General features: G+C 42.9%; 1 protein-coding gene across 2 annotated transcripts in view; it reads right to left on the bottom strand.

The window, feature by feature from the left end:
• Positions 1–16,078, bottom strand: part of LOC107697709 (MAM domain-containing glycosylphosphatidylinositol anchor protein 2-like) — a 146,704-nt gene that overhangs the window by 34,659 nt on the left and 95,967 nt on the right. For both annotated transcript variants that reach the window (XM_016498512.1, XM_016498513.1), the window contains exons 9-10: positions 10,889–11,158; positions 5,910–6,058 (exon numbers count right to left, since the gene is read on the bottom strand). In XM_016498512.1, the coding sequence (XP_016353998.1) occupies positions 5,910–6,058; positions 10,889–11,158 (419 nt within the window). The remainder of the gene's footprint in view (positions 1–5,909; positions 6,059–10,888; positions 11,159–16,078) is intronic.

Here is a 16,078-nt window from a genome sequence, read left to right as displayed (position 1 = left end):
ACAAATAAATAAATGTATTTAAATATAAATAAATATATATGCATCATAGCATGCTTGTAATTTACAATGCAGTTTAATTGTATTAATTTAATTTACATTTTTTTTATATATATTATTTTGAATTAATTACAATACTGCTGACAACAGGAAATGATGTCATAGAGCCCTGCAGACCCTCATGACCGTGTCACAAAGTTAATAAGTCTCTTAAATTATCAGATAATTTGAACCAAAAACTTCACATTAAAGGAATAGTTCACCCAAAAATTAAAATTCTGTCATTAATTACTCACCCTCATGTCGTTCCAAACCTGTAAGACCATCCTTCATCTTTGGAACACAACTTAAAATATTTTTGATGCATTCCGAGAGCCCCTGTTTCTGTCCCTGTGTTCCCTTATTTGGTCATGTTCCTGTCCTTGTTTAGTTTAATTAGTCATTCAGTGCACCTGTGTTTGTAAATTATCCCTAGCATTTAAGTTCTTGTCTGTGCATTTCTCCTCTGTCGGGTCTACTTGTTGTGAACGTCATCCTTGTGCTCTGTGTCTCCCTGTTGGATCATTAAAGACTCTCGTTTTGTGAAATCTCCACGTCTCCTCGTCCCTCCCGTAAGCAAAGCGTGACAGAAGACCCGACTGAATACAGTTACCTCCGTGTGTCTACCCTCCGTTTTTGTTTCTGTTTTTCTCTCTCAGTGTTTTTGTTTCCGTTGTGTTTCCCCTTATGGATCCCTTCACCCGCCCGGAATTCCTCCTCCTCCTGCTGGAGCAGGGGGACAGATCTCTCGAGGACCATACGAGACTGTTCCGGCTGTTAGCTAGCACCACCAGCTACCCGGATGACGCGCTCTGCTCATTCTATGACACGAGCTTGAACACCGCGAGCAGAGCGCCGTCGTCCGAAGATGGTCCTCGAGAGGATTTCGCCGCCTTCGTGGAGTGGACTCTGGCCCACTCCAGACCCAGTGCCCAGCCCACCATCTCCCTGCGGTGCGGAGCATCAGCCCGAGCCCACCGATGACGGAGAGCCCGTCACCGCCGCGATCAATGAGCCAGCGCAATGCCGAGCGAATGAGCGGAGGATCGCCCCGGATGTGGAACCCCACCCGTCAGACCACGTGCGAGAGCCGGTGACATTGTCCACCGAGAGGGAGCAAGCCGTGGACGGTGAGAGCACAGAGTGGAGCTCCGCCCACTGCACCGGGGCTGAGGGTGAGCTAATTATACATCTGGGACTGCTGGACTTAGAAGGGGACCTGATGGACTGGAAAACAGATCTGGAGGTCGACTTGCCCCCTCTCCTCTCTCCTTCGTCCCCACTGGTCCCGTCCAGCCCTGAGGGGGCTCTGATCCCCGAGGGCAGCCCTGAGAGCCCGGAGGCTCACGAATGCCCACCTGCCCACTCCTGCTTCCTCCATCGCTGTCGTCTGGCAGCCCCTCTGCTCGCCTTCAGCCCACCATCAATATGGTGCGAGCGCCGCGGGTCTGCCATCCTCCATCGTCGCCGTGGCTGGAGCATCCCTCACCTCTGCCTCCAGCCTCCAAGGCCCGGACTCCGCCTCGGCCCTCAGTCGCTCCGGCTCCACTGCGGATCTCCGGATCTCCGCCTCCACCTCGGTCGCCAGAGCCCTCGGCTCCACCCTGGCCCCCCGGATCCTCGGCATCCCCCTGGCTCACTGGCTCTCCGCCTCGGGCTCCTCCGCCACCTGCTCCGCCGCCGTTCGTCGGCCCCCTGGAGTCGGCGGCCATTCCTCCTCCATGGCTCCTCCATCCGTCGGCTCCACCGTGGGTCGCCATCATGGCTGTGGCCCGGGTCCTGCTTGACTCCTCCTGCTCTGGGCCCCTCCTGTCTCCTCCCTGGCTCCTCCCTCCTTTGTCGCCTCCCTGGTCTCTGTCTGTTGGCCCCCTCCCGGGTGTCTGTCCTCCTCCTGAGCCTCCTCCTTAGTTCCCACCCATTCCCCCCCCACTCTGTTGTTCTATTGACGCACCTTCCGGGAGGGGGGCAGTATGTCAGGGTTCTGGACTGTCTGTGTGTGTTTTGCTCCCCGTGACCCAGTTTCTCCTCATGTTAATTGTGTTAATTTGATTATGATTCCATGCACCTGTGTTCCCCTGATTGCCCTGTGTTTATTAGCCCCAGTCTGTGTAGTCTTCCTTTGTCAGTTCTACTTGTTGGGTGTTGTGAAATTCCCCTGTCATTCCCAGTATTAAAGACTGTTTATGTACTCCACATCTCCTTGTTCCTCGTTCCGCGCTCCTCCTAGCACAGATCGTGACAGAACAACCAACCAAAAAACAGTAACCTCCGTGTGTCTACCCTCCGTTTTTGTTTCCGTGTTTTTTCCCTCAGTGTTTTGTTTCCGTTGTGTTTCTATGAATAGTTCACCCAAAAATTAAAATTCTGTCATTAATTACTCACCCTCATGTCGTTCCAAACCTGTAAGACCATCCTTCATCTTTGGAACACAACTTAAAATATTTTTGATGCATTCCGAGAGCCCCTGTTTCTGTCCCTGTGTTCCCTTATTTGGTCATGTTCCTGTCCTTGTTTAGTTTAATTAGTCATTCAGTGCACCTGTGTTTGTTAATTATCCCTTGCATTTAAGTTCGAGTCTGTGCTGTCTGTCTTTGTCCGAGATTATACGTCAACCCTGGTGTTTCCTGTGCTCCTGTCTGCCCCGTGTAATTCCTTGGATGTTTGGATTAAAAGACTATTGTTTCGTGTATCCCTGGTCTCCTCGCTCCTTGCCTTAAGGGAAGTGTGACAATTGCCTTAATTTCTATGTACATGTGCACTATGTTTGTACTTTGTTCTCCACTGGAAGCTTAAGTTCTTGTCTGTGCATTTCTCCTCTGTCGGGTCTACTTGTTGTGAACGTCATCCTTGTGCTCTGTGTCTCCCTGTTGGATCATTAAAGACTCTCGTTTTGTGAAATCTCCACGTCTCCTCGTCCCTCCCGTAAGCAAAGCGTGACAGAAGACCCGACTGAATACAGTTACCTCCGTGTGTCTACCCTCCGTTTTTGTTTCTGTTTTTCTCTCTCAGTGTTTTTGTTTCCGTTGTGTTTCCCCTTATGGATCCCTTCACATGCCCGGAATTCCTCCTCCTCCTGCTGGAGCAGGGGGACAGATCTCTCAAGGACCATACGAGACTGTTCCTGTTGCTAGCTAACACCACCAGCTACCCAGACGACACGCTCTGTGCGTTCTACAACGCAAGTTTAAACATCGAGTGCAGAGCGCCGTAGTCAGAAGATGATCCTCGAGAGGAATTCGCCGCCTTCGTGGAGTAGATACTGGTGAACAAGCAGAGCGCCGTCGTCCGAAGATGGTCCTCGAGAGGATTTCGCCGCCTTCGTGGAGTGTCGCCAGATCCACTCCAGACCCAGTGCCCAGCCCACCATCTCCCTGCGGTGCGGAGCATCAGCCCGAGCCCACCGATGACGGAGAGCCCGTCACCGCCGCGATCAATGAGCCAGCGCAATGCCGAGCGAATGAGCGGAGGATCGCCCCGGATGTGGAACCCCACCCGTCAGACCACGTGCGAGAGCCGGTGACATTGTCCACCGAGAGGGAGCAAGCCGTGGACGGTGAGAGCACAGAGTGGAGCTCCGCCCACTGCACCGCGGCTGAGGGTGAGCTAATTATACATCTGGGACTGCTGGACTTAGAAGGGGACCTGATGGACTGGAAAACAGATCTGGAGGTCGACTTGCCCCCTCTCCTCTCTCCTTCGTCCCCACTGGTCCCGTCCAGCCCTGAGGGGGCTCTGATCCCCGAGGGCAGCCCTGAGAGCCCGGAGGCTCACGAATGCCCACCTGCCCACTCCTGCTTCCTCCATCGCTGTCGTCTGGCAGCCCCTCTGCTCGCCTTCAGCCCACCATGGAGCATCCCTCACCTCGGCCTCCAGCCTCCGAGGCCTGGACTCCGTCTCGGCCCGTAGACCCAACAGCTCCACCTTGGCTCCTAGCTCCCTCACCACCACCGTCACCTGTCGATCCACTAGGCTCCCTCGTCCCTCCGGCTCCGCCTTGGTCGGGCGTAGACCCGCCATCGCCTCAGGACTCCACTCCTCCGGCTGCACCTCGTCGCTCCGTCCCACCGGCTCCATTGGGCTCCTTCCTCCTGCCAGTTCCACCTTGGTCCTCAGTCGCTACAGCTCTGCCGCGGACCTCCGGATCTCCGCCTCGGTTGTCAGAGCTCTCGGCTCCACCCTGGCCCCCCGAATCCTCGGCATCCCCCTGGCTCGTTGGCTCTCTGTCTCCGCCTTGGGCTCCTCCGCCACCTGCTCCGCCGCCGTTGGTCGGCCCCCTGGAGTCGGCGGCCATTCCTCCTCCATGGCTCCTCCCTCCGTTGGCTCCACCGTGGGTCGCATCATGGCTGTGGCCTGGGTCCTGCTTGGCTCCTCCTGCTCCAAGTTCTTCCTGTTTCCACCCTGGCTCCTCCCTCCATCGTCACCTCCCTGGTCTCTGTCTGCCAGCCCCCTCCCAGGTGTCCGTCCTCCTCCTGAGCCGCCTCCCAAGTTCCCACCCATGCCCCCCCTCTGTTGTTCTACGGCGCGAGGACGCACCCTCCGGAAAGGGGGCGATATGTCAGGATCATGGATTGGTCATGTTCCTGTCCTTGTTTAGTTTAATTAGTCATTCAGTGCACCTGTGTTTGTTAATTATCCCTAGCATTTAAGTTCTTGTCTGTGCATTTCTCCTCTGTCGGGTAAACCTGTTGTTAACGTCATCCCTGTGCACTGTGTCTCCCTATTGAATCATTAAAAGACTCTTGTTCTGTAAAATCTCCAGGTCTCCTCGTTTCCTCGTGCCCGTGCTCCAGCGTATTTTGACACTGACCCTCCCATAGACACCAAGGATCCTTACACGATCAAGGCTCAGAAACGTAGCAAGGAGATCATTAAAATAATCCATGTGACATCAGTGGTTCAACTGTAATTTTATGAAGCTACGAGAATACTTTTTGTGCGCAAAGAAAACAAAAATAACGAGTTTATTCAACAATTCGTCTCCTCCGCGTCACCGTAGCGCCATTTTGGAGAGTATCACATACGTAAACAACGTATGCAACGTATGCACGCAGATACGTTGTTTACGTTCAGATCAAAGCATAAGCAACGTAAACAGCGTATCCGCGTGCGGTGCTGCTGACACAGAACAGAATACAGGGTGAGTAATTAATGACAGAATTTACATTTTTGGGTGAACTATCTTTGACATGACATTACATGTTTTTAAATGGTATACCACATGAAATCAACATGAATACAAGGAGTACATTCTAAGAACTTGACATCATACGTCTGGTATGAATCCTCAAACACGCCACCGATAGAGCAAAAAGAAGAGAAGAAACTTCTTTCTAGGTAACTACTTGACATCATCTTTAAGTAAACGTCCAGAGACGAATTGTTGAATAAAGTCGTTATTTTTGTTTTCTTTGTGCACAAAATTTTTTCTCGTAGCTTCGTAAAATTACGGTTGAACCACTGATGTCACATTGATTATTTGAATGATCTCCTTGCTACGTTTCTGAGCCTTGATCATGTAAGGATCCTTGCTGTCTATGGGAGGGTCAGAAAGCTCTCGGAATGCATAAAACATATCTTAATTTGTGTTCCGAAGGTGAATGAAGGTCTTACAGGTTTGGAACGACATGAGGGTGAGTAATTAATGACAGAATTTACATTTTTGGGTGAACTATCTTTGACATGACATTACATGTTTTTAAATGGTATACCACATGAAATCAACATGAATACAAGGAGTACATTCTAAGAACTTGACATCATACGTCTGGTATGAATCCTCAAACACGCCACCGATAGAGCAAAAAGAAGAGAAGAAACTTCTTTCTAGGTAACTACTTGACATCATCTTTAAGTAAACGTATGGACTCACTCACCTGCTTGATACCAAGTCGATAAGCCATGATACGGTCGACCGCATTGGGATTCATTTGAGTCCACTGGAGTTTGAAGCCGTAGACACGAGGTTTGTTCTGCCACAGAGCGCTGTAGGTGTCATAGTAGAACTCAGGTGCATAGGCCTTACCTGAAACAAAACAAATACATAATGGCTTATTACTATTTACTATTTCATTTCAGTCACAGTCACATTTAAATTGTATAATATTAAACAAACACTTCAGACAGATGCACAGATGTGATTTCTGTAGCTTGTGTTGGCTATAAGCTGCAGATGTAAAATGATAAATTTCTCATTCCCTCTGGCTTGGAGCCTGATACTTAATCAAAAATAAATTCATAAATCATTTGGACAAAAAGTAAACTACAGGGTTTTGATTTATAAGGTAATCATGTCTAAACGAAGCTAAATAACAAACTTAACAACTCCTTCAAAATTATGGAAAAGTGCCTCTCTGCTATTATGCTGTATATATTTAGAGATCATTAAAAACAGACTGCTTTTTAGACCGGCAGGTCAAACGTCTGGTACACTGAAGTGATGCTAGAGGATACTGTAGATGCATTTACAAACCATTGCTGGTGGTAAAAAAGGATGAACGTTCTCCATCAGAGGTTCAAAGGAGACAGACACAAAGCAAAACCATTAGGAGAGCTCATCTCTCTATCTGCTGAAAGCTGACAAGCCCATGAAAGAATATATGAAAACGAGAAAGAAAAAACAGTTTTGCATCAAGGCCTGTCTGTTTCTCACCAAGCTAAAAAAACATTTGCAGAATCAAAGCAAAAAAGAACAAATACATTATTTGCAGAGAACACATGCTTTCAATATAAGCTCATTAAATGAAAATAAACTCTATTTTATGTGTAAAATAGCTGTTGTTACAGTACAAAGGCAGCACAGTAAATATAAACAAAAAGCATAATAATAATAATAATAACAACAATGCAGTTGAGTGGTTGGAAGGTTGTCTGAATCCTGGAGCATTCTCTTCTAAAGATACTTTTCTTGTTTCTAAAATTAAATAATTGGCTTTTTAAATAATTGGCTACATTGTCACTTCACTAAAAAAAAAAAATATTTAAATTCATAAAATAAAATCTGAAATATAGCATAGAATAGCTTGATTTATGGCCAGCAGAATAAACCTGAAATTCTGAACGTCCAAGTCTGTAGAAATGCCTTCGAGGGTTATACTGAGAAGAGTGAGGAAAGGTGGTGGTAGGGAAAATTTGCTGATGTCTGCAGGTCAGGGATAAGGGCTGTCACCAGCACTTATTTTATCCCTGGCTTATTAAGAGAGAGAAAAAAATGGAGCCAATGTTAATGAGTCCATCGAGTTTACTCTGCTTAAGGCTTAGGGATAAATTTGACTCCTCTGGGAATCAATGCTTGAGTGAAGGTGGAGAGAAAAAGCAGGAGCATCATAAACACAGAGCTCTTAAATCAGCCTAAGATGGAGAAAGACAGTACATGGATCAGCTGTCACTTATCAGAAAGGCAAAAGAAACCCAGAGGCTCCTGCAGCCAAGATTTCTAAGAGTAAGTCCACTATGCTCTATAATGGAAATGTACACATGCTTTAAAGTGCAAATCTTTGATCCATCAGATTAAGAAATGTAAAAAAATTCTGCATTAAATTAATCTCAGGGTGCTTCAGTATCTAAACAGATACGAAACCGATACCTTATACACACATTTTTGGCACCGGTATACCATGTACACCCTCAATGCTCCTTAAAACTAACACTAACATCCACTAATCCTTAATATATGTGTGTTTGTCTGTGCATGTAGACACTATTGTGTAGGTTTTAGCTTCAAAGAACATGCAGGAGACCTCTGGGACTTGAATACTTGTGAAATTGAAGCTGGTTCCTGGTGTTTGTCAAACACATAACAGCACTGTCATGACAAAGAACCTGTGCTCATACTAAATCTCAGCACATGAATACTATATATTTGCCTCCCTAGCAATGTGCAGCCATCAGCCAGTGGGGAGTTCCTAACCCATCAACAACTGGACCACCATCCCTACATCTCAGGCACTCTGAAGAAAACCAAGTCAGATTTTTTAACCAAGTAACCTAGAATGCATCTTCCAAAAAGAATAGATACTACTATTATAGTAATACTGTGTGTACTCATTTTGCTATTTGTTGAACCTTGTCTTGAACATTTTTTTTTTCTTATCTGAATGTTAAAATAATCAACGATTATTAAGGTTATGTAAATCTCTTGACAGCCCTTGTTTTTACTGAATAAAAAGTTACATTACTATTCAAAAGCTTTTTTTGATCTTTCTATTTATCAGAGTCTTGAAAAACAGGATCACTATTTCCACAAAAATACTGAGCAGAACAAATATTTTTTATATTGATAAAAAATAAGAAATGTTTCATGAGCACCAAATCAGCATATCAGAATGATTTCTGAAAGCTCATGTGACACTGAAGACTGGAGTAACGGCTGCTGAAAACACAGCTTTGTCATCATAGGAATAAATAACAATTTTTGATCAAATAAATACAGCCTTGGTGAGCATCACAGACTTTTTTTTTTTTAGAAAACATTAAAAATCTTACTGAACCCAATTCTTTGAACGGCAGTGTATGTGATCCAATGATGTACAGATGTGATTGTGAACAAATGTTGATGGAGCAAATAAAATGCACAGAATAGAGACAAAAGAATACCCACAGCAATACACTGCATTTCTGCCTGGTTCAAAGGGTTCATGAACTCAAATAATTTACATTTAGGTTAGGATCTGAACCCAGGTCAGCTTATGTGCAAAACAAAAACTGCACCACTACAGTATCACACTTCATACGTACATTGAATACTCAAGCTTTTTATCTTCAAACAGTTGTGCACATTGCTCTGACAAAGTGAAATGTCAACTTGATGCATTGGCCATTTGTTCAATCGTCACACAAAACCCTGTGGCCATGTGACATTTGGTGCCTTCGCCTTCGTTTGTTCGAATCCATCAGGTTTTCTTCATGATACAACATTACGGAAGCTTAACCTCCAATAAAACAGACTGAACGTGGGATTTTCTGGCTTTTGCTCTTTTAACGCCCAGACATATAAAAACCCATATGATGACAACGATAAATGAGAGCTTCAAGCTCTTGCAGCATGTTCCTGCATTACAGCGAGCAGAGGCTCATCATAGATGCATGGTTTGTGCAAAATAATGGCCTTCAGCATGTCCTACAGAAGAGCACGGAGGAGAAAGAGAAGGAGAGAGAGAGAGATCCGGATACAAGGAGAGTGGATATGAGTGATATAATCCTCTTTTATGCCTGCTGAACAGAGCAGGAGATTGTCAATGCAAATTAAATGATTAGGGGTGAACATCTCCAAGAATAACCTATGCATCAGAAAGCAGGTAGCTCTCTCTCTCTCCCACATCCTCCTCTGGTCCAGGATGCCTCATCAACCAGCTGGGATTTCAGCCATGAATATTCAACAGCAGGGAGGGCAAAAACACCAGCTAGCAGTTCCCATTTCTAAACACGAGTGTCTGGTGCAGTAGCAGGCATGAGATCGGGCTACTTATGTGGTGGCACGAAATCAAAGAGAAACTGCTCCACCGTTTGAACCAAATGTTCCAGGTGACATGCTAGACTGGATTTATCTGGACCAAAACTTGAATGAAAAGCAAGTGTGGCTTTTAAATCACTAGTGAAGTGTCTAATGTTAGTAATGTATCCACACAGTTTAATTTATTCTGTTGTTAAGCGCTTGTAGTTGAAATTAGCATTACATGTTTTTAACGACTGCATATATAATGTGAAATATATATAAGAATAGAATGCATAAAAGAAAATATTTCCAGGACAAAATCAACATCTGCTTAATGGCCAGTTTAAAAAAACAGGGTGCTTTAGAAATGTTTCTACATCATTAAATGTGATTGTAGCACAAAATCTGCCACGAATTACACTTGCCTAACAGGGACAGTTTTGAATCACAAACGTACCATAAACTAATGGTTCTCAACTGGTTTTAATTCAAGACTTAAATTTGACATTGCAACACCGAACCAAAATGTTTTAATGTATAATTAAGCAACAAGCACATGAAGGAAAAAAGTTCTGTTTTGCTCTGTCTTGCTCTGAATATCACAGCAATGATAATATTCAGCCCATTATTCAATGTGACATTCCATTTAGACTACATTTCAATAAAGAGATGTGTCCCAATTCATATACTTATGTACTAAAGTATTCTGTGCCATTTTGTAGCATAAATACTGTGAGTAGTTTGTTAAAACTAAAATTTCCAAGAAGAATTGAACTTCAAAAACCCAGATGATATACTAAATCCAAAGTTCTGTCATAAAACTCTAGATGGCGCAGTCTGATAGGTCTAACTCAATCTGACATAATGACATCATTATCACATGGTGCCGATGATTGGTTCCTTTTGTGTCAGCAGCCAATGAGCTTGCTTCTCAACATTAAAATGCTTGGCTAGTGCTAGCTGTAGCAGTTGCAACACGTGATTCAGAAACCCTCCACCTTCCCCAGTTCCACCTGTATAGATCTGCTACGGGGTTATTCATGTATGCTATATATGGGGTTATTTCATATATACTGTATGTTATATGTGCAGCAGCAGTATTTCTTACATGCTCACAGCAGCATGTTGTGGATGTATTGGCAGTAGCAAGTCTCGGTACTTGCTCTGCATGATTCAGTGACTCACTCATGAAGACAGTTAACTTGTTTCATTCCTGAATGATTTAGAATTTTTGAACAAATTGATTGAGTGAGTAAATCTTAAAGAGTCACATTTTTACATTCCTGGATGGGATCACAGTGGTTGGGTCATTTAGTGACTCACTCATAAAGACATAACAATGTAACCTGCCGCTTCCTAACTACACACAATTATACTGCAAATGCATTCATTTAAATTGCACATGTATTTTAACTGTCTTACCTGTGACAAGGAAAGTACATCGGCCAGCTCCTGCTTCGTTTTTGATGTCACAAGTGTACGCGCCGTAGCCCTCACGGTTGAGGGCCCTTACGTGGTATTCTGTCTCATCCCGAGTATGCAGCTGGCCCACTGTGAGCAGTCTGGTGCCCAGCTTCCATTCATAATCCAGTACTTTTGAGGGGTGTGCACGTAACACCCTGCAGCTCAGTGAGAACGGCCGTCCTAGACCCTGCCTGATCTCTGTATACACCGGCTCCACCGCGGGAGGATCTGAAAAAGGACAGACATTCTTATTAGGCACAAAGCACGTATTTACACAGGTGTCTACTTGTGTCAATAAAACCAATACAATTGAGAAACCTGTTAATTTGGAGAGGTATGAACTGAATAAATAAGAGATAAAGCGGCATTAAAATAAAGATTAATTCACAAAATCAACACTTTTTATGGTATAGTGGCCTGTGAGTGACAGGAACCACCAAAGTTGCTTCTCAAAGTCTTCTCAAAACCTGCAAAAGCAGTCATTTTGGTTGCGTTTTTGTGCTACTGCTGTACAGACATCACAGATGGATTTGAAAGTTTTATACTCACTGTGAAGCAGCAAAACAGCAGCAAAAAAGGGAAAAAATGCTGACTCATCTGCTCATAAGAGGGTGACCTGTCATGAATCAGTGATTCATCGTGTTGCGAGCCAACGTGCGCACATACACCATGATGCACACCATCAGAGAGCACAGCCTCAGGAGAGCATCATCAAACATAACATGATGTCCTTAGAAGGGCGCTGCATCTGTACAGCGTTTGCACTTTTTCTGTCTGATTTGGAGAATCTTCCCGTTACTATAGTGCACAGCACTTCTATTAATGTCCGCTGAGAGTCATGCGCTCTTACAGAAAGAGCCTGATGCACAGAATTCACACACCACATTCCGGAATTTACACATTTTCCATCACATACTGTATATACTACACCATCTGTGTAAACTAGAATATTTATCATTTGGACATTTTCAGTGGCCCCAAAATGTATTAGGACACTTTAAAAAAGCATGAATTTCAATGCCCTAGATGATAAAATTTCAAGCACATTTTTTCAGAGCCTTTTTTTCCACATTTTGTCAATTTTTCAGAGCCATTTTCAAAATGCCTTTTAACCAACTGGTCAAGAAAATAAATATATAAAATAAAATAACATAAAATAAAATATATTATAATAAAAATATATGATTTGACATATTGATACACTGAAGTTTGGAAATTGATTATCTCCACAAAAAGTTGTGGATGAGTGAAAATGTCATTCATAATGGTTGCTATGGCCATGCAATAACATCTTCCCAAAAGACTGAATTTCACCATTTTTCTTGAAATTGTATTATCTGCATGGTTATCTAGGATGTCTTCAGTAGATGAATGGAACAGTACAGGCAATACAGAGATGCGGTCCAGTAATTCAGACCAGTGACGTAGCCAGAATTTTATTTTTGGGCGGGTCTGGGCAAAAGTGAGCAGGCACTAGGCTAACTAACGGACGGAGTCCAGTGGCGTAGCGCAAATCCGCGGCCCCCAACAGCGAACTCAAGGGTTGGTGGGTTGGGGGGCTGGATACGTCGCAATATTGTAAATATTTGTTTTAAACCAGGAAGGCGAGCCAATGGATATCACACAAGCAACGTGCAAACTTTGCGCAAGAGTTATGCGGTGAACCTCTTAATCTCAGTCGATTCAGAAAGCGAAAGTGATAGAAAGTGAAAGTAAAAAATAACGGCCCTTTCGGCATCTGACGCTGCATTAACGGCACATATTCTCTCAGAGACGACGAGAGATTAATCTACTTCATATGCTGATAATGGTATATAGCTAAATAAGGCCTGACTTCGGAATGACCAGTGGGCTTGAGAGTGCTGCGGCTGGCGGGCTTGACAATGGAGTGGCCGGTGGACGTGAACATGTAGCTGCCGGCGGGCTTGACTGAGGAACGACCGGCTCTCCTGGGCTGAGGACTATGGTGGAGATTTGGAGAGTTCGGGGACACCCATTGGTGAGGTATGTGGGGGTTCCAGGCGTGCTCCTGAGGGGGCTGGATGAGGAGACTTGAGATTCGCCTTTACTTCTTCCACTTCGAGTTCGGAACCATTTAAATAAAGAACGAGATCAATCTGCTCTATCAGGGGGAAATAACACGCGGGGAGATCACAGCGGATAGTCTCATCATCCAGCCCCAACAGAAAGCAGGCACCAAATGCAGAGTCGTGCCAGCTCACCCTGTTGGAAAGCTCGAGGAATTCTTCCACATATCCCTCCAATGTCCTATCACTCTGCCGCAGCCCACACAGCCTGTCCTCAGCCTCAGTCATCTTTGCTTTTTGGTCCGGTATTCTGTCACGCTGTGCCTACTGCGTCGGAGCAAGGAGACGAAGGAGAATCCAGAATAATAACAGATTTTATTTACACAAAGAAACCACACATAGGACACGGGGATTGACGATCAATACCGGACAAAGAACTCTGAACAAAACACTCATTAAGTACACAACTTAATCAGTGGAAGACGAGACACACCTGGAATCAAATTGGAAACAATCAGGGAGCAGGAACAGGAAGACCAAATATGGGAAAACTAGATCTAAAGGCACATGGGACATGTAGGAAACAAAACACTCAGAAAATTCCATGGCGTGACAAAGCCTATAATTCATTGTATATTAAACCTGTTTTGAAAGACCTTTTTAAAAACATTTTCAATGACGAATAAGCTAGCCTAATCTTTATTATCCTCGCAGCGCGTCAGTTATGCGGTGATGCGCTATGAAATTATTGCGGGGCAAATTAATTATTATATTAATTTAATAATAAAAGTAACTTAATAATAATAGGCCTAATAGGCTAATAAGAAGAATGTAAAAGGCCTATGTTAATTGAAAATGCTAAATTAGATATAACTAAAGTGTAGGCTATAAAATGATTTTATTCAGAAATTTCATTTTTTTTTTATTTGTTAATTTGTTATTTTCATTAATAGGCCTACACATTAGGAAACAGCTGCAATTAATCGCCTGCGTCAGTCACAACATTTATTTAAAAAAAAAAATGAATAAATAAATAAAATAAAAAAATAGGCTAATCTTTGTGAGGACGACTGGCAACAGCTGGTCTTAAATTCTTTAGACACCGCATACCAAACGACCTTGAACACCGACTGAAAACACTGACTGAGCTCAAATGACATTTCATAATCGGCCTGACAGTAGTGTGTTCCCAGCTTCACAGAATTAACCGGTTTGCGCGTGGAACTGAAAGTCTTACCGTTACTTGTGGACTGATGGACGGGCTCTCTCCCTCGTTAGTGCAAGTTTTTAAAAGTCTTTTTTTACAGATTATGCATTGCTGCTGTTTTTCTAACATTTTCTAACACAGCTGCAAATTACAGTCCAACTGAATGGGTGAACACGCACGAATTTACGTGCGCGACATGCCCTAAACACCCTGGATAACACTTGGCTAACACTGCTGTCAATCAAACTCATCAAGAATTATGCAAAAACACATTTTATTTATTTGAGATGTTATAATAGTTCTCTAATTGTGTTAAAATATATTAAACAATAATTATTTAACAAATAATATATTTGTATAATAAACTGGGGTGGCCTTTCATGAGAATGGACAGGCCCGTCCGCTGCCTACGCCCCTGATTCAGACTATTCACACTTCACTGTGTGCTACACAAACTATCCCTCCATCTCAAACCCTCAGTGGCAATCATTTGCAGCACACTCATCTCAGTCCAATTTCCCATACTCACATAGAACAGTACATATTTTCACTGTCTAAAAGTGCTGGAAATCAAAAAGGAAAGTAAAATTCCTATACCAGTCACAGGTTGAATCTATTCTTCTCATAGATCTAAAGATCTAAAAGCAAACTTAAAAGACTGAAATTAATTCTAATTAATAGACAAAGTTTTCTAGTGCACTTCATTTATTTTTTTAATTGCTTTTTTTATTTTTTGATGAGGACAGTCAATCAGAGAGTGAAGGAAAAACGTACTTGTTCACCATACGGGTATGGGCAAAGCTGTTGGAAAGGTATTCCAGATTATTACCATGAATTTGATAATTAGAGAAAATTACATCTGATCTGAACATGGTTTGCTGACTCTAAATGCAGAAAATAGTAGCAATAAATAATTAGCATGTCCATACTGGTACTGTATATAAACATGAGACATGCACTGTAAATTGATTCATATACACATAATACATTACTGCATGCTATACAGTATATTCATATAAATCACACTACTCTTTATCATAAACATAGAGTGGGGTGCAAAAGTCTGAATTCACACTAAAAATAACAATACAAATGTTTTAAACCTATAAATAAATCAAGTTTTAGGATTTTTAAAAACAAAGAAACAACATAAAAATGAGAGATTTTTTTAGTTTCTGAACTACCTAGGTTACTAATAAAATAAGCACATTTGTGACTGTACAATGTGACACCTTGTCAGATGTTCTTGCTTTCACTGAAACATAAGAAGCTCCTCGGTTCATTCTGAAAACATACTGATAGACATGATCATTAGATTTTACACAAGCTTATTTATTTGCACTTTACAACAAAAAAATGCTTTAAAAGCAAAAGGGAAACATACCAATATGGTCAGAAAATTGTGAGTTAATCTTTTTATACAAGCTAACAATAAAAGTTGTAATGACATATTAAATAAAATGCAGTTGTATTAAATAAATAATAATAAAAGAGCAAAATATGAGCATTTTCTCTAGTGTTCACACACACAGAAAAAAGCTCTAATACTTTCTAAAGCTCTGTGCTTTCTGAGTATAATTTTTTTAGAGAATGAGAGAAAGAAAAAGAGAGAATGAGTGGACTGAAGCATGTTTTATGAAATAACAAGAACAAGCTTTAGCAATCATGCCATTTAGAGAAAAGCTTTCTAAAAACAGTGGTTTGTTCACTTTGTTTTCCCCACTCCAAATGACAAACATGTGGAGGCCCCACGCTGTGAGTGGATTACATTCTGTGCAATACAATATCTCTTACAGCTGAGGTCAACAGTTCAGTATCCACAATGACTTTATTCAGGCAATGATGCGAGCCTGGACCCACCGCATTTTGTCATTCTGAATTTCACGGCTGAGTTTCCCAAACTGAACCAATTCC

Source organism: Sinocyclocheilus anshuiensis, unplaced genomic scaffold, assembly GCF_001515605.1.
Source record: "Sinocyclocheilus anshuiensis isolate Anshui unplaced genomic scaffold, SAMN03320099.WGS_v1.1 scaffold446, whole genome shotgun sequence".
In the NCBI taxonomy this organism is placed as follows: Eukaryota; Metazoa; Chordata; class Actinopteri; order Cypriniformes; family Cyprinidae; genus Sinocyclocheilus; species Sinocyclocheilus anshuiensis.
This window is presented reverse-complemented; position numbering and strand designations above follow the sequence as displayed.